The sequence below is a fragment of the Crocuta crocuta genome, unplaced genomic scaffold (assembly GCF_008692635.1).
Source record: "Crocuta crocuta isolate KB4526 unplaced genomic scaffold, BGI_CrCroc_1.0 scaffold176, whole genome shotgun sequence".
Lineage (NCBI taxonomy): Eukaryota > Metazoa > Chordata > Mammalia > Carnivora > Hyaenidae > Crocuta > Crocuta crocuta.
The window spans coordinates 8,114,908-8,141,444 of record NW_027531905.1 but is presented as its reverse complement, the minus strand read 5'-3'; the positions used below and the strand labels follow the sequence as shown (position 1 = coordinate 8,141,444).

The 26,537-nt window shown below is 35.4% G+C and overlaps 1 protein-coding gene across 1 annotated transcript in view; it reads right to left on the bottom strand.

Moving 5' to 3' along the window:
• Window positions 1-8,374, bottom strand: part of SOX5 (SRY-box transcription factor 5) — a 550,850-nt gene extending 542,476 nt beyond the window's left edge. The window contains exon 1 of the mRNA XM_077774502.1: window positions 8,322-8,374. Coding sequence (XP_077630628.1) covers window positions 8,322-8,323 — 2 coding nt within the window. The 5' untranslated portion in view covers window positions 8,324-8,374. The remainder of the gene's footprint in view (window positions 1-8,321) is intronic.
• Between the last annotated feature and the right edge of the window lie 18,163 nt (window positions 8,375-26,537).

The following is a 26,537-nucleotide window of genomic DNA, read 5'->3' as shown; positions in this document are numbered from 1 at the left end:
TTTGAAAAAAAAAAAAAAAAAAAAAAAAAAAAAAAAGATGTATCCAGAGCATCGTCCTCCAAACAAACAAGAAGAGCACATATTTGCAAGCTATATAGTAAAGTTGTTATGATGAAGATTTTGATTCTAATTAAGAATGGGATTTGTAGGACAATTAGTGAGATGTAATATTCTTCGCAAGAAACAGTACCCTTATTGGAAACACCATCTAAAATGGAGTGGGGGCATTTGGAGCTGCACAGAGACTTATATCTATGAGTTTCTACAGTTAATGAGAAAGAAAAATACAAGGAAAATGTAGGTGCCTCACCTGAAATGCAGTCATACAAACACTGTGTACCTTTTTATTCCATCCTTAATTTTTCTTAATTTAAACCACAGAAATCTGTGCTGCTGAGATTTCAACCAGGTAATCACCTTATCATGAATATGTTTATAAGTTATTTCTTCACATTGACTTTAAACCACTGATCATTAGGAGTATACCTCTTTTTTGACGATTTTACAAAGACGTAATAATATATTTAAGAGCAATGAAGGCAACAAACTCTCCAGTTATTTTGGTATGCTCAGCTGCCCTGACATTAAAAAGCGGGGCTTTTTCTTACATTATAGAAAATAATTCGTATAAGTGCTTAACTGTTGGAACTATTTCCTTTATAGTAGATACATTTTCACGTGTTACAAAAACTAAAAATGTATTTATTAATCAAATGCCTGGTAATTTCCCATCTATTCAATTAATTTCATAACAGAATTTTCATTTTTCCTTTATAAACAATAAGATTAAACATTACAAAGTGAGTTACGGGATCTCTTTTCTCCAGCAGATGGAAAAGATATTAAGAGTATGTCACCAGGTATTATGCTGTGAACAATAAAGGTCAAGTACATATAATCACATATATGTAATTTCAAACATGCATTAAGTCCAAAATTCTTCAATATTTAGTCTGCAGGGTTAAGCACATTCCATCTGCTGGGCATTATACCAAACGATGGCAAAGTACAATACACAATGAAGATATCTTAATGCAGCTTATAATATGCTGGAATGACATACAACTAAACCAATATAATCAGTCACACTGTGTAAAGGGCGGTAGATACACAAATAGTTACAAGATTTCTTTCATTGTACAAATTGACAGTGCAAATTCCCCACTATGGCAGGCAGACTGGATAGAGCCTATGGTCGCTTCTGAGTTCCCACCGGAAAAGCATCATGGGAACTGTAGTGGGGTTGAGAATGAGACGCATAGAATTTAACCTGGGGAAGGGGTAAAAAAGAACACTAAAGGGAACAGAAACATGTGGACCATAATAAGGAGTATTTAGTGGCCCGTTATCTGATGATGCTATTTATCTGGGATTAGGGAAAGGCAGGTCTGGAAATTTAGATAGGGGCCACAGTGTCATTTGTGGTCCTTAAGTGTTACCCTTAACTACAATCGGTTGGTGCAGGAAGAGATGGGGAGCCAGAAAAGGAGTTCCAAGGCTACTTGAGGATTTCAAATGAGAAGGGACGCGAGGACTGGTTTTTCGCTGGGCCAAAGGGAAAGGAGAAGATTCATGAAACGGGGAAAAAATGTGTGCTTTGGAAACCAGACATGGTGGCTGAGAAGAGGAAAGGAGCCAATGTGATCACAAAGGTCTTACACCAGGCTGATTGTATCTATAAATGGTTGAACCATGTGAAATTGTCGACCCAATACATCCTTCAAGTGATATTTGAAGAAAGGCAGTAGAGAGAAAAGAGAGATCTAAGGAGAAAAATGTGGTGTGTGTCTAGATTCAGGAAACAAAAGGGTGAAGTTGAGTCAGTAAAATGGTTACATGAAAGTCACCTGTAGAGCTAGAAGTCATACTTAATTTCCTTGGTACTGAAAACATGGGAGACTTGTTTTTCCTCCAGTGTTAGCCTCCAAATATAGCAGATTTCATATTTTGTGTAACTTTCCAAGACCCAAAATTCCTGATTCATCATTTTTTCCTTTACTGCCTTTTATTTATTTTTTTAAAGTAATTTTTTTTAATGTTTTTTATTTATTTCTAGGAGAGAGAGAGAGACAGCGTGAGCAGGGGAGGGTCAGAGAGAGAGGGAGTCACAGACTGAAACAGGCTCCAGGCTCTGAGCTGGCAGTCAGCACAGAGCCCGACGCGGGGCTCGAACCCACGAACCGTGAGATCATGACCTAAGCGAAAGTCGGACGCTTAACCGACTAAGCCACCCAGGCGCCCCATCCTTTACTGCCTTTTAATTGAAGCCCTATGTGTGGCATTTTAAAAATAAAATTTGTTTAGAAATATGTCTTTGTGCACTTTACTTCAGAATCCAGTAAAATATAAACATGACACGTCACCAATTCAAACATCCAACCATCCTACCAGTTACAATAACTTTGTAGTTATTATCAGTTATCTTCAATTTCAAAAAATGATTTTCCTTATGCAATTTCTAAACATATTTTACCTCCTATTTTATTTTATAATTCCAGTGGAATTGAAAAGGTGTGTATTGTCTTTTAATAGCTACCCCATTATAAATAGTCCTATCCTATCCCTTACCTTACTAGAAATGCTAAATCTTAACTATGGCTATCTTGCTCTTGATTGATAAACTTTGTAAAATATCAATAATGCTAAACAGAGCTTCAATATAATCGTTTGGATATTCCCTTTATTCATTTTCTTGTTTTTAATTAAAACATTTTAATGTTTATTTATTTTTGAGAGAGAGAGACAGAATCAGAGCGTGAGTGAGGTAGGGGCGGAGAGAGAAGGAGGCAAAGAATCGGAAACAGGCTCCAGGCTCTGCAGTGTCAACACACAGCCCAATGTGGGGCTCGAGCCCATGAACCACGAGATCATGATCTGAGCCCAAGTCAGACACTTAACCGACTGAGCCACCCAGGTGCGCCTCCTTTATTTACTTTTTAACTACCTTGTGAAAGAAGTGTTAATATCACATTTTCATAAAAATTAGGTGGAAGACAGGCTGACTTCAAAATTCCCAAAGACCACCTGCAAATGGAGGGAATGTGTCCTTATAGGATGATAATAAAAACAGCTGATCTGCAGAGCCATCACATTCCTACCCAGTACTTTTGTTCAAAATAAAAGGACACCTCGTTCAGACTGACCTTCCCCAGCAAGCAAGAGCTTAGGCCAGAAAGAGGTGCAAGGGGTGAATGTCAGCTCTGTCTACCCCTATTCATCTCCTCAACTGGGCACCTTTGGGCCATGTGAAAACTACACAGTTTTGTCTGGAGCTCTGGCTTATTACATGCCAGGAATTCTGTTCTATGAATTCCATTAATTCTCACAGTAGCTCTGAGTTGCAATTATTGTGCCCATTTCTGAGGTAAGCTAAGTTGCCTAAGATCATAGTCAGTGGAGGCATCAAGGTTGTTGGATTAGCATTTTGACCTCAAAGCCCTCATTCTTATCCACGACGAATTATTGCAAGTACCACTATATCAAACATTTAATTTCCTACAGGATTTTTACATCATTATGTTTTGTTAATTATTTGGCTATTATATACAGGTACATTAGTAGTCATGGGCTGAATGAGTCCCACACTTACAACATAATGGCTACCTTCGGCGGCAACTTCCTAATAAATGGAAGGAGGTATATCTAAAAAGATATTCCACCAAGGGCTTCAAATTTTGTCATATACGAAAGAAGAAAAAAAAATTCATTTTGTAAAAAAAAAAACCTCGTCATTAATAGTGAAGAAAAACTACTATTAATTTTTGGCAAAGAAATTACAAACTACTATTAATGAGACAAAGAAATTAACTCTAAAAATATCCCTCCCTTTAATGCCCTCTTCAAAATAAAAGCTTACTCGGCACACTCAAATTAGTAAAAAGAAAAAAAAAAATCACCCAAATTAAGATAAACAGTATAAGTTATCCACACAGACAAGTGAGCCCATGCTTAAAAACAAAACAAACACAAAGTCAAGTTACACTAATAATATTTTACTTGGTAATAAAATACTTTTTAAAGCATTTCTCAACTCATACTATTTTTGCCAAATCAAAAATTTTCTTTTGGGTAGTTAAGAAAGCCAAGAGTATTCCAAATGATTTAAAAGCCATTATCCTTATTGCCATCCATCTACGTTCCCAAAGGAAGCATTGGCAAACATAATTTGGCTGTTAAGGGAGAGAAAACATTGTACATTTTTTTTCATTGTCAAAATAAACCTTAGTTAAGAAACTCCTGGTTGGGAATAATCTAAAACCTCTCACGTATTGGGTAAAATCAGTATATACTACAGGCTGCACAGCCTTAGAATGTTTTCCCCTTAAGATAGGATTCAAGAAACAATGGAGAGTGTGGTGCTAAATTCCTCCAGTACCTGTAGAAACGTCTCAAGAACAGAAAATCCAGTTGCTTGTTTTTAAAGTAATCTTAAATTTACAGACTTTGGATTATAGAATTTTACAAACGAAAAGGAGGAGGGGAAAGAGGAGGAAGAGGAATAAACTGCCATGCCTTAGGAAAATTTAGTGTCAAAATATATTAATGGAGCTAGAGGGCAGGAGCAAACTTTAGAAATGATTTCCCAGGTACTGATGTTTCCCCCATAAAATCAAACTTTAAAAATGATGTTACTATTTCATTTCTAGTAACTGTAGTTCTTTCCATGGAATCTGAAGGGCCTGAGAAGCCCAGGAGAGTCAAAACATTCATGAAAACAGTTGTTTTTGTTGTTGTTGTTTTTCCTTTTAAATTAGTCACTAGATACAAATCCACCGAGGGTGGGGAGAATTTTCAAACTCAGGGAATATATGACACATGCAAAGAATATAATCAAATATTCAAGGTTTAGAATGCTATATTTATTCATTCAATGAATCATTATTTTTGTCCCAGCAATATTTCAAGTATTCTTCCTAAAGTGCCAAAGACAGGGCTCCAAGATCTTTAAACAAAAATGACATATAAATATCATGTTTTCACAAAATTTAGAATGACCTGTTTTCTTAATTATTTAAATATACATTTAATTAACTTAGTACCAACGGCTCCTACATATGTTTCTGCATATTGGACACTGCCCAGGCAGTTACAGTACTACCACATGTTTAAAGAACTACCAAGTGTATTGTCTCTTTTTCTATCTGTCCTTCGCCCTCCCTCCCTCCAGTATACATAATATATACATATGTACCTACATATATGTATGTATATATAAATTTTAGATTGTTTTTATTACATAATTGTTAGCGATAATAATCATAGTTATTGTTCCATAAACTACCAGAATTTTAATCATGAGTGAAATGCATTGATAAGACAAAAGGTTGTATCAACAAATTTTCCTAGACAGATGCTGTGGTTTAATTGTGATGCCCTCCCTATGCATATATGTTAACAGTAACAAAGCAATAAATATTCCTTATCTTTATCACTCTTCTTCTCTTGTTTCTATTTTTACTTTCATATGGTTATTAACGTATATGGAATAAAAGCAATCGGGTGCTTTGCCTATAAGTGTCACGCAGATCTACTTGGTTACTGGAGTGTAAAGGTCTACTTGGGGAAGATAAATTTATTTTATCTTTGATAAAATGGTTAAAAGAGCAGGTTAAATGCTTTTCATCCCAGCTGAGAGAAAATGCCGTGAAAAGTGATTATGAATGTGATATACTGGGGAGCAAGAAACTTTGAGTTAAGGTGTAACCCCCAGTTATAAATTCTGAGATCATTTAATTTTCTACTGATTCTTAAATATTTTTTTCCTATCTGGAAATCTTCCTTTAAGAGTACTTAAAAGTAGATTGATCTAAATATTTACAACCTCCATTTATTCAAACAACAGGCAAACATAAAAGCATTTTGTTTCTGCCCCCCCCCCCCAACCTCCTAAGAATACAGCCAACAGGGTCTCAGTATAATGAAGAGAAAGACAGGGCTCTTTAGTCTTCACCATTCTTCCAACTGATATCTCAGAAATGGGCCAAAAAGCAGGCAGAGGGATTTACATTCCCCTAGGAAAGCTGTGAGCAATGAGTAAGAATCTCTGTGCTTACATTTTACAATTCATAAAAGAAAGTATAGATACCCACTACCATAAATGTCAGCTTCTTTGCCCACTAAATCAAGGTTGTATCAACACAGGGCTACTGACTCAAAAATATATTGATCCTACATATTTTTAATATCAATCTAATGGTGAAATATTTTAACAGAAAGGATTCAATTTGAAGATAGACGAAACAACTTCTCCCTATTTCCACTAATCATGGGCTCTGGATAAGCTGTTTTAGCAATTGTCCAATGTTGTCATTTATATACTGTGGTAAGTTTTTTTTTTTTTTTCATTAATATAAGAACAGCATAGTATCATAGTCTCTGCTACTAAAAGCTGCCTTAGTGAGGCTTGCATTGACACTGAACTACCAAACATTGCCATGCATACCTGCTGAATCCAGAAGAAACTATAAAACACAATTTGGTGAACAGGGGATGCACCCAGTGGAGACACATATATGGATTTGATTACTTGAATGTGAATGATTAATCTGGCAATCTACTATTAAGATATTTTGAATGATTTATTAAACACTACAGACTAATTTTTAGTCTTCTAGCTACCTACCTTCTGATCATTACTATTTCAGATGATTTGCTGTTTCCACTTGAATATGGCTATAGATTCTTACACTGATAAAATATCATTTTATCCCCTAAATCAGTCATTCACAAACTTTTCCATCTTAACACATTTTAGAAACATTATACAATCCTGTTGACAACAGTAGTCCATTATGGCAATAAGTCTTAATTAGGGGCATATATTTAAAAGAGAAGTATTTTTGAAAGTGCTTTTTTCACTCAGTCTTCTTAACTGACCCCATAGAAAAGTTGCATCCTATGGTTCAGAATCATTTTCAATTTACTGAAGAAAGTAACAAAATGTTTAATTATCAGCTTTTATGCCTGAGATGCTTTTAATAAAATAGCTGATGACTCCTTAAAGAGTATTTAGTTAACACCAGTAATATACTGGTTGCAAATGAAAAAGACTGGTATTCATCCAAAAGCCAGTAATGTATCTGTGTGAAATTATCTATATATTTCAGAGGGTAAAAATATTAGTGAAGCGGGAAAATTAAAAAAAAAAAAACAACTTAATTTCTAGCTGATCAATAATTCCTTATTTTAGCTCTTGCTTCTAACAAATTCCTCCATATAAAGGAGAGAGCAGATTTTTCTGCCTCATCCTAAAAAAACAAAGAACGCCTGCTATTCCCTTCCCCCCAGTTTCTATATACAGTCACTAAAACCATCTGCATTCCAGTCGTCATTACAAATGATAGCTTTGCCAGATCTAGTCCCATAAATTGATATATTGGAAAAACTGGCATGAATATTTTAATGCCCTGCCATCCTAAAGAATGAGCTTTAGGTTCTGTATTTATATATGGATATTATGTGGTTATACATAAATGTCTTTATATATTCATGCATAGAAGAAGTTAATCAAATAGAAAACCAAATTTTTGTTAATTTTTAACGTATATGTTACAGAGTTATATTGTCATCTTTGATAAATGTGGGAAATTGAGGCACAGAAGTACCCTCTAGGTGATAACCAAACAGCATATGACAAAGAGCAGAAAGACTGGTAAAATGCCCATGCCTTATGTGCTTTCCTCTCTGGTCTAAACACCAGATTGCCATAGAGATTCCTATAAGGAATTCTTTAAGATGAGACCTGAATAGTTAAAGTAAATGAAAGATGCATTCTGAATGTGGGGATTCTCAGCTACTATATTTCCCTCTTCATTTCTGTAAAGTTGCTTGGCTCTCTACAAGTGTTTGGTATAATAAAAGAGTTTACATAAAGTAGTTCTAATAGCTTTTCACAGTTATTATACCATATCTATTATATAGGAAATCAAAAGCATATAGGTATATGTTTTACCTTCAATGAAAGGAATTGATACATAAGAGCAGGTACCACAGTTTAAGGACAAAGAATCAGTATGCTCAAAATAGGCATTTAATGACTATATATTTTAGATGATTAACAGAGTCATAATATATGATTTTAAAATACCTTGAAATCCTCATAAAATATAGATTACCTCATTTTGTAATTTTTTAATTTTATCCTTATTAATTTCCATATACTTTTTGTTTGTGTATATCTTGATTTTAAAGGAAACCGCAAATCCATCATTAGTAAGTGTCTTTTCCAAATCCTTAAGTTCATACTCAGTGAAAGTATTTATGTACCTCACATTGAAATGATAGTTGGCTAACAGAAGGGAAGCATAAACTCATTCACTTACATTTCTGTGTGACCATGAAGAGCGCTCTGCAACTCTAACGTGTTCTTTCTTACTAGTTGGTTAAAGACCACTGACTAAAACAGCCCAAGAACTCAAGGAAACATACAGTGCCTGCAAGTGAGACAATAAAATTATACATTAGTAGGATTATCTGTAGCAAAGGTACAAATATAAGAAAATAACTATGGTCAGGGAGTCCCCTCCGTGGAATATAAAAATCAAACTATTGGACAAAGATTTGGATTGATGGAAATGTTTGGATTAAAATATATTCAAAATATCTGCACGTTTTACTGTATGCTTCATTATTTTGGCTAACAGCTTACTTGTATGGATACACTCTCAGTGTCAGATAGAGCAAGATATGTGCTGTAAGCACTTCACGGTAATTGGCGGTGCGCTTTGGGCACCCAATCTCCAAAGTAAATCATGAGACAGTAGGGAATGACATTTAGAGTCAGACTAAATTACATAACACTGAAATATCTGAACTAGAGCACCGTGCACTTGGGAGGATTTGGAGAGGGATGCCACTGAACACCTGACAGACAAGACTGCTTTTTGTTGTTTTTCAAGCCTACAAGTTGACAGAGAGCTGTCGACACCTTATGGAAAAACCTGAAAAACATTCCAGTGAGCAAGAGTTCTGCTGCTCTACTTTCTTCCTTTTAATTGTCATTCAGAACAACTTTTGAAGAACAAAGCCCAAGTGCGTTCTCAAGTTTGGCTCTTTGTTCACCAATTCAAAAAATAAACTTGCTTTGCGACGTTGCCTGACAAGAAATCACAATTATTTCAGACACGCTCAACTTCTCAGAGGAATACACAGTAGGTATTGATGTTTTTTAAATATCACAGGTCTTGTATTTAAGCTGACACACCATAAAGGGAATACAGAATATGAATGAAATAGAATTCTATATCATAACAATATTATGAATGATACATTGTTGTACATTGCATCAATGATGTCTTACTGAATGAAACTAACGGCAAAATTTGAAATTTGAAAAGTGTCTAAAAGAAAATACAAATTAGATATTCACACTAAGAAGAAGTACAAAGTGAATAGGGGATACTGTTCTATAATAAATTTTAATGAAACAATCCGGTAATGGGTTGACAGAGGCAAATGGCAGAAACGATTTATCAGCATAAAGGAAAGCCAGTCTAAGATTGAAACTATAGTACTTTTCTTTAAAAGAATCCAGTCTTTTGAGCTGTGATATATGGAAATCTGAGTTACGTGGGGGCTTTTGGAGTCATCTAGTCATTTCTTTTTTTTTAAACTATTCTTTCATTTCCACCTACCCCCTCCTTTTTTACCTACTGAAATTTCTATTCGTCTATTTAAACACAAGCTCCCCCATGATGTCTTACCTGAAATCTGCAATCAGACTATTAACTCTTTCCAAGATATTGCTTGTTTAATCCAGCCTCTGTCTGGGTGCTTTCTGGGATGGCATTTACTGTTTGACAGAGCACTGCATTTTTGAACTACTTTACATCCTAGAAAATTCTTCCTCATCGCGAGCCAAACTGAACTCCCTATAATTTTAGCATGCATTCAATAAACATTTAGAGAGTGGCACCTATTTAGGATTAAAATGGGTATGAGGTATGAATGCAAATAATGTACACTGTCTGGCCCAATTTAAATTCTGGCTCTGAGAAAGTTTCTTTTCTTCTTAATTTTTAACATAATATGTGCTCATTATAGCTGTTGAAAACTTCATAAAACATAAGGAAGAAACAAGTGATGACCCATAGTTCAGCTATCGAATGGATGGTAACTATTTAGGTTTTGGCGTATCCCATCCTGCTCTGCAACCTCTAACCTGTGCCCCCACATCTCCTCAGTTCTCCCTCCAACCCCAGTATCTTTTATCACAGTTAGAAGCTAAGTTGGTTTCTGCTTAGGTGTTTACTGCTACATACGTTCAACCAGAGTCCACCCAAAATGGTGATGCCCTAGAAGAAGGGAAGCCCATTTGACCTCAAGGGTATTGGTTTTCATCTCATCCCTACTCCCGAGGAAAGTTCTCAGGTTACAAGGGAAGTGGGTGTGGCTGAATTTCTCTGATTCATCTTCTTCCTTCTGTTATTCTGGGAAAGAATACATCTCTAAAGAAAATTGTATTTACATTCCAGTCCTGGGCCAAATTCTGATTTTTCCCCAAGTTATTTAATTGGATCTACTTTAATGACCCAACCAAGGGGAACTCTCTTTTTACAAACTGGGTCTCGACATTATTGACCAGAAGAATATTATACGTCATAGCCAGTCCTGGGAAGTGATACCTGTCCTAACCTTTAGAGACTGAACCACATGGCATCTGTTGACGTAGTCTTCTTCCCCAGGAAATCACACCCCACTTGAGATGGTCAGACCCAGAATGCCAAGACTCTTCTGGCAGAAACCAGCTATACCTAATGGTCCTTTGTACTAAAATTGGGAGTTAAGCCATTCTACTAAAGGCTGCATCTTGAATAGGTCCTAAGTTAAGGATCATTATCCAAAGAACTGATGTAAAAGTTTCATAGAACAAGGCAAAATACCTGTGTAAAGACACCTGTAATTGACTGTAAACATGGACATAAATTCATACCATACCTGTATGAATACGCTTTTACAATGTACCTTTACAGCTCCTCCCATTAAGAGGTAAAGTCTGTTTTCCCAAACCTAAATCTAACATTAGCAGTGGTCAAAGAAAGTACTTGTATTTGGGAATGTGTTCACTCTTGCTGCTTTTTAGAGCCCAAATATTGCCACGCACAGCCTGGGTTAATACACTAGAAGAAGTAAGACCACATGGTGAGAGGCCCCAACCATCCAAGTTGGATTCATACAAGAATATGAGCTAAATTAAATGGTGGCTGTCTTAAGCCACTAAGCTTTAAGGTGGTTTGTTAATAATCAAAAATGCTAGTGGGTATAAAACCTTCCTTACCCAATCCATTAATCAATACTTCGTAGTTTGGGCTATTCAACCAGTGACGATGTCACCAAACTGTGTGTTCAGTGATCAATACCCCAAAGCAACCTTTCTCCATTTTGTCCAAAAAGGATTCATTATATCAAAAGAATATACTATTTTCACATTTATCTGTATTGATACTTGTCATGCTAGTTCATTCATTTAAACCATTATACTTTGAATAAACCTTATAATTATTCATTATACTTATGAATAAACCTTATACTTTATTTTTTGTCTGTTGGAAATATTTCAATTGTTCATTTTCTTCCAATCAAATATTGCCAAATTGTGCTCCAAAGTCACTGTACCAATTTTTACTGCCACTAAAATTGTAGGAGCGCTCTCACTGCTCTTGACCCTTATTAACCCTAATACTATCATTCATTTTTGGCAATCTGATGAGTCTGAAATGGTATATTATTTTAATTTAAATTTTCATCATAATCAGTGAAGTTGCAGATAATTTTATTGGGCATCTATGTAAAATGCTAGTTTATTCTTGTTACCCATTTTACTATTAGGTTGTCGTTTTTCTTCTGCTGAAGTTCTAAATATTTATCATTTGGTGGCTATAGGTTTTACAATATCTCCTGTTAGTGGCTTATTTTTGTTTTGTTTTGTTCTTTAACGGTCCCTTTTGATGTATGGAAAATGCAATTTAATGAGGCCAAATTTACTAATCTTTTCCGTTATGAAATCCTTCTTAAACTTGAGGTCATAAAAATACTCCAATTTTTAACTGTAGAATTTTTGAAGTTCTGCTTTCCATTTTCAGATTTTTAAGCCACCTGGAATTTATTCTGTCACCAAGTTCTAATTTTACTTTTTTCCATATGGATAACCAATTGTCCTTGCACCATGTACTGAAGAGCCCATACTTTCCCTACCAATCTTGAATGCCACCGTGGTCATATATGATGCCTTCATATATGAATTTAACTGTTTCCAGACTCTTAATTCTCCCCCTCTCTGATATATGATGGACTTAAAGCCAATTCATACTGTCTACATTTTTTGGCTTTATAATAAGTAATGAAATTTTAAGGAAAGCCATTCTCGAATCTGTACTTCTTCAAAATTGTCTTGGCTACTTGGTCCTTTCTTTTGTTTCCTCAAGTAAACCATCTACAAGTATAGCCTCCCTTTGGGAATGGTTGGTGATAGTCTGAATGTAAAGGCTGTGCATTACAAATCCTCTTTTCACCCCTCATCATTTCCAGTTCCAACAACACATGTGCATGCATGTGTACACACACACACACACGCACGCACACACACACATTGTGAGAAAGAGAGAGAGAGAGGAAAGAGTGTTTCTTGAGTACTCCAAAAAGCAGAAGAAAGAAGAAAACAAGACAACTATAAATTACCGGATTTTATAATTAAGTAAAATAGAATTTGAATAGTTTGTTTTCCTTCTTAATTCTGTTAATGTAACATTATCTTCCTCAAGTATAGGTGATCCCCTCCTTTCCCATCCCATATAATGTTGAGGAACGTTCTTCACCACGGACTTGCCCTCTCCCTAGATTATGTTTCTGTTTGTTTTTTTCAAACTTGAACAAAGTCTAGATTTCAGCTTCCAAGAGGATTACTGGTACCTTCCTTTTCTTCTGCACTGGGATCCCTCTGATTGTATTGTCACAAATAATGTTTTGAATAGCAACTCATTCCTTTAGACTCATCCTCCTTCTTACATTATGACATTGTATTCCAAGATTACCTTAGTCAACCTCTTTGCCAAATAGTTCCTTTTTCTTGATTAAAATTTTCTGATTAAAATTAAATTCAAGGATTAATCTTTTCATTGTTACTGTTTTCAGTGTGTGTGTGTGTGTGTGTGTGTGTGTGTGCGTGTGTTTGCAACTGTGTGTCTGCATGTGTCTGTGTGGTAAACACACACATAACATAAAACTCACCTTTTTAACCACTTCTTAGCATACAGTTCAGTAACATTTAATATAGTTGACCTATAAACAATACCAGGGTTAGGGGCTCCAACTCTCCTCAGAGTTGAAAATCCACCTTTAACTCTCCAAAAACTTTACTAATAGCCTACTGTTGATCAAGAAGCCTTACTGGTACCATCAATAGTCAATTAGCGCATTTGGTACATTATATGTATTATATACAGTATTCTTACAATAAAGTAAGTTAGAAACAAGAAAAAGTTATAATAACCGTAAGGAAGAGAAAACAATATTTACAATACTGGAGTATAAAAACTCTGTGAATAATTGGACCCACGCAGTTCAAACCCATACTGTTCAAGGATCAACTGTACATTCACAATGTTATGCACCACAGCCTCTATCAGTTCCAAAAATTTTTCATTATCCCAAAAGGAAACCCTGTACTCATTAAACAGTCACTCTTCCCTTGCCCTCTCCTTGGGCTCCCTCACCATCCTATCTTTTTGTCTCTATGAATTTAACTACTCTAGGCACTTCATATACGTGGACTTCTACAATATTTGTTTCTTTTATGACTGGCTTATTTCACATAGCATAATATCTTTAAGGTTCATCCATGTTGTAGCAGATGCCAAAATTCCCCTCCTTTTCATGGCTAAATAATGATCCACTGTGTATACATAACACACTTTATTGTTCCCTTCATCCAATTATGGATATTTGGGTTATTTCCACCTTTTGTCTATTATGAATAATGCTGCTAGAGATATTTGTGTAAAAGTTTCTGTGTGGACATATGTTTTCATTTCTGTTGGGTATATATCTAGGAGTAAAACGACTCCTAGGTCATACATTAACTTTATGTTTAACTTTTTGAGAAACTGCCAAACTATTTTCCACAGTGGCTTCACCATTTCACATTCCAACCAGCAATGTATGAGTGTTCCAATTTGTCCACATCCTTACCAACACTTCCCACCATCCTACTGGTTATAAAGTCATATTTCATTGTGGTTTTGATTTGCATTTCTCTAGTGACACGACATTGAGCATCTTTTCTTGTGCTTATTGGCCATTTATGTACATTCTTTGAAAAAAATGTTTATCAGTCCAATGCTACTTTTTAATTGAGTTGTTTGTATTTTTGTTGTTAGGAATTTTTTATATATTCTAGATACTAAATCTTATCTTAAACAATTTGCAAATATTTTCTCTCACTCTGTTGGTTATGTCCTCATTCTTCTTTGTTCCATTAAAAAAACTTAATGTTTATTTTTGAGAGAGAGAGAGAGAGAGAGAGAGAGAGAGAGAGAGAGAAACAGAGCACAAGTCGGGGAGGGGCAGAGAGAGGGGGAAACACAGAATCTGAAGCAGGCTCCAGGGACCGAGCTGTCAGCACCAAGCCCTATGCAGGCCTCAAACTCCTGAAGCACGAGATCTCGACATGAGCCAAAGTTGAATGTTTAACCCACTGACCACCCAGGTGTCCTTGTCCTCACTCTTTCGATACTGTTGTTTAACGCACAGGTTTTAATTTTGATGAAGTCTATTTTATTTTTAAAATTTTTTTAATGTTTATTTTTGAGAGAGAGAGAAAGAGAGGGAGGGAGGGGGAGAGAAAGAGAGAGAGAGAGAGAGAGAACAAGAAAGGGAGGAGCAGAGAGAGAGGGAAACAGAAGCTCTGAAGTGAGCTCTGAGCTGTCAGCACAGAGCCCGACGAGGAGATTGAACCCATGAACCATGAGATCATAACCTAGCTGAAGTCGGTCGCTTAACTGACTGAGCCACCCAGGTGCCCCTATTTTTTCTTTTGTTGCTTGTGCTTTTAGTATCACATTTGAGAAACCACTGCTAATTCATTTTCATAAAGATTTGACCCTATGGTTTCTTCTAGTACTCTTACAGCTTTTTAGTCTTTATTTTTAGGTATTTGATTCATTTGGAGTTAATTTTTGCATATGGTATTAGTTAAGGATCAGTTCTACAAAAAGGATTTTGCCATCTTTTGTATGTAAATATCCAGTTGTCCAGCACTAAAATTAGCTTTTAAGAAGTTAATCAGCAGTTAAACAAGTGAGAAATGAAGTTGGTTCAATGTGAATGGTCTTCTCTCATTTCTATGATTGGTAGCCAGATGTTTTATTTTCATGATCTATATACTACTGTTTATCACACTCTTATTTGATGTATATCTTGGAATAAGCTGCAGACTTTCACTTCTGCATAGGATAGATATTTCATCCTACCTTACCTTTTTTTAAAATTTAAAGTCCACTTTCCATATTATTGCTATTTAAACTTTTGAGCATATTTGTATTTCACTTGACTATTCTTGCTTCATTTTCAGATAAATTCTGAGCATTTACAGAGAACTGAGTTCTGAGAATCTAGAACATTCTATATCGCACCTATCAACTTCCACAGTTTCCAGCTTTACCAATTTACTTCATTATCTTCCTTTCTTTCCATCAGTTTTAGTCACTAGAATGGTGTGATAATGTCTGGAAATAGGTAGTAGTCAGTGACTTCTGTAAGTCATCATGAACCCTTTATTATTAACAGAATTGGGTACAGATAAAGCTTAAGTGAAAAGATGTTAGTGCTCACCTCCTTATTTAACCACTTAGATCTATTATATTTTTCAGCAAGAGTCCTCTATATAAATGTCCTGTTCTTAGGGTTTCCAAAGCCAGTCTTCTATTTTTAGTATTAGCATAATATTACAGAGGTAAGACTGTTTTGGAAATACTTAATTTAGGATACTACTTAACAAAACCATTCACACACGCACATACAAACACATACACAGAAATTTTCAACTGCTTGGGACACTGGTATCAATTTGATCCCTTTACTGAGTTCCTTCACCCTCTGACGGACTGGCTGTGTCTGTAAATTATAAAACTTATTAACAAGGGAAGTTTTGAGAAACGGTCACAGTGTTTAGATGGATTTGAAAGCTACCACTGCCTTGATAAACTACATATTCTTTTTTAGATATCAGAAGGAATCTAAAGGGGCACCTGGGTGGCTCAGTCAGTTAAGCATCTGACTTTGGTTCAGGTCATGATCTCACAGTTCGTGGGTTCCAGCTCGGTGTTGGGCTCTGTGCTGACAGTTCAGAGCCTGGAGCCTGTTTCAGATTCCGTATCTCCCTCTCTCACAGCCCCTCCCCCACACGTTTTCTTTCTCTGTCTCTCGCTGAAAAAGAAACATCCCAAAAAATTTTTAAAAAGGAATCTAAAAATGTGAGAACAAAAGCAACATTTTCTTTAGTAAGGCAACTTTTCTTTCCAGAAATGTATATGGCTTCTTTTTCTTGAACCCTCAGCTCTCACCTTCTCTAGCCTCTCCCTGAAGAGGCAGGTCTTCCCAGCTCCTGAACACACACTGAACCAAGTGTGGTACTCCCACCACAAGGAAAGGTCTGGCTCTTGCCCCTCTCCCCAATTTTATCTTCTAAAAATATGCTCCCCACAATTGGTGATGTTCCAACCACACCCATTTCCTTCCTGCTCCTTGAACTTGGCAACACTCTGCTCACCCCCAAGACATCTTGCTTGCTATTCCTGGGCCAGGAAAGTCATTGTCTGCAATTCTTATGAGTGACCCACCCTCATCCTTCAGCTCAAAGTTCAATGGAAACCTTCCCATAGAGGCTCTAAGTGTCTGCACCCTCTTTACTTCCTTCATTACTAACATTCATGTCAGTCTGTAGTTACCTTTTATAACTTAAACATTGTCTCCTGCCCCCAGTAGAACACGGCTGCCAGAGCAAGACCTCCTTTGAATTGTGTTTGCTCTGTTTGTAGTTCCCAACGTACAGTAGGTGTCATATGTAATAGTAAGTAATTACTGGAAAACTAAATGATCAGAACAATGTAATCAACTTATCAGTACGAGAGATAAAAAATATGTGTATCATCCACATCCCTATCTTTCTGCAGATTGTGAATGGCAAAATATTATTTCTAGCTTTCTCCCCAAATTTGTATAAATTGCTATGATATACTCAGAGAATGAAAGTTATTTTTACCATTAATCTAATAGAAATAGGACATGTAGGGTCTTTCCATGACAAAATAATCACATTGTTCTTTTTAAAAATATATAGGAAAAATTTGTATCATTCAATATTAAATCATCTGTGTACCGTTACCTTCCATTAAATTGATTCTTATGAGTTTTGTACATATCTCTGTAGCAGAGGATTTCCTCTAGCCATGTCTCTCACTTGGTCCTATTTTCCAAGTATAACTCTGACATTATAAGCAACGAGGCTCCAAATCTCCATTAAACTATCTGTTCTTCTTTACTGAATACAGAATTGTTGTTTTGGCTGGAATTAGTCAGGCACAGTTAGTACAATAACACTCAGTGCCTTCCTGTGTAGCACCTGCTACATGTTATTTATTTCTTGTTAGCTACATAGTACAACAAATTGTGTCTTTTAACAGCTCATTGAGTAGAAGAAGAGAAAGTGATGGCAGTGGGATTGTTGAAAATGTTCAATGGTGTCAATATATTTCTTCTCAAATAATCTAGCTAGTAAATTTGCACTAATAACACTATTTCTTTGGAAAATTTCTCTGCCATATAATTTCCAAATGACCTTGAACAGACAGCAGCATGAGTAGAATAAGTACAGACAATGACCCCTGGCTTTTAATCCGTTAGCAAAGGTTACTTTAATTGAACAAATGGAAATGAACCAATACTTCTTTTCAAAAAGCTTAAAAATGTTAAGGTAGCGTATGGATGCTAAATTTCTATACATTATTTAGATCTGTTGGATTTAACAGTACAATTATATGCCACATCATTAAGAGAATACAATCTATATTAAGAACTTTTCCAGAGTGTTACAAAGTCATTGGAACATCTTCTAGAAGAGCAGAGTTGCATTAGGGTCTCCCAAGTCTATGTGTATGCACACATTTTACATTTCCCATCAAATCCACTAATTCACTTTTACCAATGGGCATAACTCAACAAACAGCACTTGAATAAAGTACAGGGAAGAGAAGTGGCTACTATTTTTTTTTTCCATCTGTGCATTTTGTTTTATTATGTTAGAGACTCTAATTAATTGAACTTTGTTCCAAGCTATTAACCTATGACAGAGGACTGTGGAGATAAGATTTCACTGACATATAGAACAAAGAAAAAGAAAGAGTGTGAAAATTACAATGACAAGGTTGCCTTAGCATTTTTGAGGTGGCAAAATGAAATCCCTGACTAACAGGCCTGGCTAACATAGGAAGGGTGAGGATGTGAAGAAAGAAGAACAATCCTGGGTTGAACCCGAGAGTCTTCCTGAGGTCTCATAATAGATACACACTGCTGCTACAAAGTTCGAATTGCAAAGCAAATTAAAGTGTGCCCCTAATTGTTATAACTTGTGCAAGAAGTCCACATACAAGAATCAATTAAGAAGCATTAAGAGTAAATTGTTGATGTTATCTAAGAAGCCACTTTTTTGTGGGAGAAAAATGCCAAAATCTTTGTGTTACATTTTACAAAGTATTTAGTCTTCCTGGTTTTCAGGAACCCAAATATCTTCAAGGGTTACTACCCCTCAATATCATTATCTTAATTTTCAGTTGAACTGAAAAAAAAAATAAAGTATTAGAGCATTATAAAATAGTCTAACCTCTGAAAGAATTACTCATGGAGCTTTATATAACATCGTATGAACAAGCCAATATTCTGTACCAAAGTTGGGCTCTGACTGATGATTTGGGTAGTATTTCTCAAATATGGGATAAAAGATTATGTGCCAGATGTAATGGAGACATGAGCTTATTGTAGCTCATTAACAACACAATCTTCTTCCTGAAAAACAATGCCAATGTTTTCCTTCCTAGCCAGCATATGTGTCTTCTGATGAGAGAAAATCGTTAAGGAAAATCTTAGAGGTTTAAAGCTAGAAGGAATGAAACTATTCTAGCATTGTTTTTCCAGAACAAGCTTACGAGGATACAAGAAAGTTTCAAACAGCTATTTTGCAAACAAATTTTGAATCCCTTTATTTTTAAAATGTTATAATTTTACTTGCATTATGATGTATAAGATAAAATATATATAGATACATATATCAAATATGATACATATATGATAAAATTTTGCCTGTTATTGGTTGGCTCATTGTGAATATACACATAGGAACATCTAATGAATGTATATTTCACTAGAACTAAAAACTAATGTGTTGAGAAATACATAAATTAGAAAAGATTATCACAATCAAACGCTATCAAAAATTCTATACTGAAATGACTACTGTTAGTTTCAATTGCTTATCTATTTTAAGCAGTAAGTAACATCATCTATAGATTTTATTGATCCAAAGGCAAAAAAAAAATGCTCACTGAAAAAGATATTTTTATAATCTGGAGATCACTTCTGGGAAACCAAAGGCACATCTTTAGAAGATCATGTAATCCAGAGAGTTCATAGATGTAATTTAAGCAACCTCTGAAATTTTTCCATTAAAGTAATGAATTTTAAAAAAATAAATAACTTATAGTATTTAAGACACATAGAGAATGGCTACTGACATCATAATCATCATTCTTGATACAGTGTCACTGCAAGTAATTACTAACTCCCAGCTCATGATGATGCAATATGTGCCTTTCTGATATCCCATCCACATAAGCCAGCAGGCAGAACCGAGAACAGTTCCCTTTCAGAAATGACTCCACTGAAAGAGATCTTTGCAGAGGAGCCTGGACTAAGTCACAGCACTGCCCTATCTTGAATGCAACATGATGTCCCAACACAATATTTGGGTTTAATGTCCTACTGCTTTATTCTTGGGCAGCCACATAAGCAAGGGCCTTGCTCATCAGTAAATAAAATCTCCAATAACTATTCTTTCGCTCAAGCCACACATAATCCTGGCAGATTTGACTTATTACTTTGAGTAGTTCAGATCACTTTGTTAGAATAATCTATAAGTCTCTGGGTGGAAAGAACACTACTGAGAAAAAGAGACACAGTATATTATTCATTGAAGAATCAAGACAGCCATTACTTTTGGTCCTTCTGATAACGTCCCTTATAATGTTGGTAGCTGATAAATTTATTTCAATGGTTCTATCTTCCCTATTTTGCCACATTAAAGAAGAATTTGTCCCTAAAACACACTTACTTTAAGTTTATATTAACGGTTTTGCTTCCAAGCACTCATGTTAGAAAAAAAATAAGTAAATGAATTAAACCCATTTTGCTTTCTAAAATATTTAGATGAAACCATGACAAATATGTAACCAGTCAACTAACGAGTTGGGTGAATTATAATGCAATTTCATAAAATGTATAGCTGATATCATTTAATTTGCTCATAAAGATTATAAAGTATTTCCTCAATTCTAACAAGAAATTCTTTTTGCCAATGGGTTATTCATTTAATATAACTATATTCAGAATATGTGAATGAAAGGGAATTTTCTGATTGGGAAAACATTCAGTATACATTTTTCTCCGAGACAATAAGGCCAGAAAGCAGCTTTAGCATCATCATAACCAATTCTATAATTACTTCCCTTTTTTCACAGTTTAGGAAATCATGTCTCATTCTTTTCCCGGAATGAAGAAAATCCTCCCTCAGAAAGAAACAGATTAATGTACCATACTACTACTTACTTCGTAGTCTTAAAAATGGTAAGAGAAAAATAGAGGGGCACCAGGTGGCTCGGTCTCTTAAGTGTCCCAACTCTTCATTTCAGGTCAGTCATGACCTCATAGTTGTGAGTTCAAGCCCCACGTTGGGCTTTATGCTGATGGTGCAGAGCCTGCTTGGGATTCTCTTTCTCCCTCCCTCTCTTTCTCTGCCCTGTGCTCTCACTCTCTAAAAATAAATAAATAAACTCTAAGAAGAAAAGAGAAAAAGAAGAGCAAACCTTTGCCCTTGGGATAGGCAAAGACTTCTCAAATAAGGCATAAGAAGCACAAACTATAAAAGAAAAAAAAAAAACTAATGAGGTCATTTTCTAAAAATCAAATATTTGCACGTCAAAAGATAATGTTAAAATATGGAAAGCAAGCAAAAGAAAAGGGCAGTAGACTTGGATACATATACCTGACAAACCACTTGTATGCAGCAAAAGGAAAAAACTTCTTGTAACTCCAAAATCAAATAACCAATTCAATAAAAAATGGGCACAATTTTCGAATGGACTTTTATCAAAAAAGATGAATTTTCATTTTAAAAAAGCAATGGCCAGGGGCACCTGGGTGTCTCAGTCAGTTAAGTGTCCGACTTTGGCTCAGGTCACGATCTCACAGTTTGTGGGTTCAACCCCCGCATCAGGCTCTGTGCTGACAGCTCAGAACCTGGAGCCTGCTTCTGATTCTGTGTCTCCCTCTTTTTCTGCCCCACCCCCACTGTGCTCTGTCTCTCTCTGTGTCTCAAAAATAAATAAATGTAAAAAAAAAAAAGAAAAACATTATAAAAGCAATGGCCAGCTAGCACACAAAAAGACAACAGAGTCTGTTAATCATTAGGGGAATACAAACTAAAAGCACAATGAGATACTACTTTATACCTATTAGGAAGACTAAAATGTAAAAGACTGACAATGTTGAGTGTTGGTGAGAATATATGGAACCACTGGAACACTCACACACACTGCTGGTGTGAATCTTAAAACGTCACATATACTTTGGGACACCACTGGCTAATTTTTTTATTAAGCTATACAGACACTAACCTTACGACTCAGCACTCCATTCCTAGGTAATTACCCTCAAAAAAAAAAAAAAAAAGAAAAAGAAATATATGACTAGATAAACACACACAAAAACGGTCAGGCATCTTTAGTCAGAACAGCCAAAAAATGAAAACAATTTAATGTTCATCATCAGGTGAATGGATCAACAAAACGTGATATAGCTATACAATAAAATCCACAATATGGAATGAACTACTGATAAACACAATAATGTGATAAATCTCAATAGTATGCTGGTTAAAAAAGAAAAAGAGGCAGGCCCGGGCACCTGGGTGTCTCAATGGGTTAAATGTCCGACTTCAGCTCAGATCATGATCTTGAGGTTCACGAGTTTGAGCCTGGCATCGGGCTCTGTGCTGACAGCACAGAGCCTGGAGCCTGCTTCGGATTCTGTGTCTCCCTGTCTCTCTCCTCCTCCCCTGCTTACACACTTGTCTCTTTCTCAAAAAATTAAATAAACATTAAAAAGTTGTTTTTTAAAGGCATACACAAAGTAGTACATGCTAGTATGATTCCATTTATTTCAGATCCCAGAAAAAAAGCAAACTATCCTAAAGAAAGCTGACCAACGTTTGGGGCCAGAAGCTGTGGAAACGACTGACTACAAAGGAGCATCCTCAAATTTAGGGGGGTTGGAAATACTCTGTGACTTTAATGGTGATGGCATGGCATATACATGTGTCAAAGCTTACTGATTTGTGTGTGTTAAATGAATTCGGTTAATTGTATGCAAATTAAACATCGATAAAGTTAGTTTTAACAAAGGAAGTACTTCCTCAAGTCATTGTTTGAAAACTGTGTCAATAAATATGATTGTGCATAATTACAGACTATTCTATTGGGAAAATATCCGAAGTACATTTGGCCTCCAGGCAAACGAGGCAATTTAAAATGTGAAATAATTCGTGCAAAGCGTATCTGCTAAAGATTACAAAGACAAGTAAAGTCGAAAGAGCCGAAAATCACAAGAAAAATGGGAATCCATGTGATTGAACATGAATTAAAGAAATTAGAAATACCAGAAGAGGGATGACAAATTTGATCAGCTAATCTCGAAGACTAGTGAAATCTAATACAAAAACCAAATAAGACACAGCTGCCAAACAACTGAGGTACAGTAAGGAACAACCCTAAAAGTACTGAGTTAATACTAACAATCCTAAGGGGAAGAAATGAAAATTAGAGCAATAATTTATTTTTTATATGCTCTTCCTGTCACTGTGCCTGTGTCTCTAACTACCAGGTACTTCTTAAACCTCTTCTCTATTCCCTCCAGGGAAATTTTATTTCTTATCCCCCAAACAGGTTATGCCTAGGTTAACAAAACAAAACAAAAACAACTCAGTACTCAGTACTATCTGCCTCATATACACCCAAACTGTGAGCATCTTTGAGGCACCAGCCCTCTTTATTTGGAAAAACATCTAAAACAGTGTCATGCATGAAATTACTCAATGAATACTTATGGTACGGGTGTAGTTTAGGAGATTTTAGGCCCAAGGAAGAATGAATGCATTGATAACACCATTTCAACACTCCAAATATACCTTGTTGGTAAATATACTAAACATGGAAGGGCATTTTGTTTTCCTCAAAAAAGTTGCGGAAGTAGAAATATTTATGGTCCTTATTGGTTATACAAATTTTTAACAAACTACCACTCACACATTAGTGAATTTTAAAGTGGAAAGACACAGGGATTCTTGGAGAAAAAAAATCCATTAGTGTTTCACTGGTGTTTAGTGGAAGTGTGTTTTACTCCTTTTAAGATAAAGCTCCCAAAGGAAGGGTTTAAAAGGAGTTCCTGCATCTTTAACCTAAGAGGATGAAGACCTTGATATGAAGAAAGGACATAGCTAAGATTGCAGGGGAGAGAAAAGAATTGAAAACAATCAATGTGTTGATGCCAGCTTAAAGAGGGTCACCGAGAGATCAGCTTTACCTGCATCTGTTCCTTAATTAAAAAGAGAAAGATGACAGTGTCCACTACTCATCACTATGGTAACATTTAAATATCAGGCAATTTAGACCAGCAGTCCACTCAAAAGCAAAGCCAAGTGAATGTTTAAGTAAATACATATAATATATAGTCTTATTCAAAAAAAAAAAAAATGCTGTGGCAGGGTTACAGATAAAGTTTTAAAATCAAGTCGAGTGTTTATTTCCCTCAGGCATCTCACAAGTTAGAAATATCAAAGAAAACATGCTAATGAAAAGGCAGAATAGGATACAAAATGTGTAAAGGGAAGGGCTTTTAAAGGAGCTTTTGAACAGATTTCCATTGTTTCTCTGTACAAGTTGTATTACATTATCTTTCGCCTTTCACCATTTCTATGATCTGAGCTACATCCACCCTAATTGTCTATGATTTTCATTGTTCACTCTGTTCCATTTTTATTCTGCAGAAATATATTTTCACTTACACTAATTATTGTTTGTGTATGTTTTTTGTTAATTATAGATTTTCCATCCTTTTATCTTCTCGTTTCCTATTTCCTCATCCAATTCATGCATCATTATTACTGTCATCAAAGAACATTAATTGCCGAAAAAAAATGTGGTTTTCTTTTCAATAAGTCAAGCAAAACTTGCAAAACTTCTCATTACTTGAGTGATGTTATACGCTATTTATTGTGTGATGTCACACATACTGTATCATTGACTTCTGTCAACAAGTCACCTTTCAGATATTTGTTCTATATGTATCTTTCCAAAGTAAAAAGAAATAGCAAAAAGTTTAAAATCACATTAATTATAGCCATTATAAATACGGCATTTGTTTTTACACCATTAACATGTATATGTTTTATAGTTTATACAAATTTTTATAATATCAGAAAATGATTATTGTCAAACATGACTTTCTGATAAACTGCATTTGTAAAATGCATTTTATTTCACAGAATACTACCCTCTATGTGTTTAAGTCACTTACAAAGAAACAGGCTATTTTCCTATTTAAATGTTACCTTTCTCAGAACAGTAGCAGTGTCATGGGCTAGCAAGGTATTTTTCCAGAAAAGGAAAGTAATAACGCTGTTTGCTTAGGCAATATAGTGTTCTATTGATATTTACTTTATTTCATGGTCACCATTAATTCTATTTTTACCTGAACATGATAAAGCTCTTTGATCTAGCAATATTCTAAGTTTTCTCCACCTCACAGGGCATGTGTCTCTACTCTCCCGGTCCTGTTTCCAATATTCTGAATAGTAGCATATTTATATCCTGCAGGATTAATATCCTAACAACATTTTAGTCAATCAAAATGAATCTTAATACTGAAAGATTTATTATAAAGTTACTACAGATAGTTTCTTAAACATCTTATTTTGACGTTACAGTTTTAAGTAGCATTTTTGTAATCAGTAATCAATTTTCGTATCATCAATTTTCTTTATTGTTGCTTTAAAAATGTAACTAACTCCTGGCCACATACATAGCAGCACCAAGTTTCATTATGACTATATTAAAATAGCGAGCCAATTTAAATGAAAGAACACAAAATAACCGGTGAAATTCTTTTCCTTAAATAGTGTTTTGAAAAACTGCAAAAGCATCACTCCAACTTTTAAGATATTTGACCTCTTTGTCTTCTTCTAATTTTAAAACTGTATGCACCTTTACTGTTTTCTGCCTCATTAAGGATTTTGAAAAAGGCAATTTAATTCACTGGGGATTCCTTTATTTAAAACAGTAAAGACTTGGGTGCCTGGGTGGCTTAGTCGATTGAGTGTCTCATTTTGGCTCAGGTCATGATCTTGCTATTCCCCGAGTTCGAGCCCCGCGTCGGGCTCTGTGCTGACAGCTCAGAGCCTGGAGCCTGTTTCAGATTCTGTGTCTCCCTCTCTCTCTGCCCCTTCCTGCTTGTGCTCTGTCTGTCTCTCTTCAAATAAACAAACATTTAAAAAAATTAAAATAAATCAAACAAAATACTTAAGACAGTCCTGATCTTGTAAAACACTTCTGAAAGTGAGAAACAAGTAGGGAAGTCTCACCCACAATCACCTGCTTCCTTATGCAAATCCTACAGCTAGCTGCTTCTCATATCCACTAGGGGGATCATTACACAGTAAAAATAGATTGGTCTCTTTATAGGTATTTTCTTACTTTCTCACTTAATAGCCCAAGGAAGAAAAACAGTTTTAAACAACAATAACAATAAAAAAGCACTGCAACAGAATGAATGGTCAAACATTTTATTAATAGTGGATGTTAAAAAATACTTGTTATTTTTAAGCTACTATTTTAAAACCCGCATTTGGAAACGAAGCCGACAGCCTATGCCCTAGTTTCCAAAAAAATTGAAGGCAGAAGCAGAGCCCTTGGAGAACATATATCTAAAAATTCAAATATGCCACAGGACAAATTTGCTTTAGGGCTATTCTCTCTGAAATTTTTGTCTGATATGTTATTGGAATAATGACATTCACAGTTTTGGAAAAAAAAAAACAACTTACAAAAGTCATCGACTGCATCCTTCTGTCCATAAGAGATATCATTCACTAGTGGTCCCTCAATAGTTTTGGTCTATGGATTACTTAAACAGAAACATAAAACTGAATATTTTGTAAGCCAACT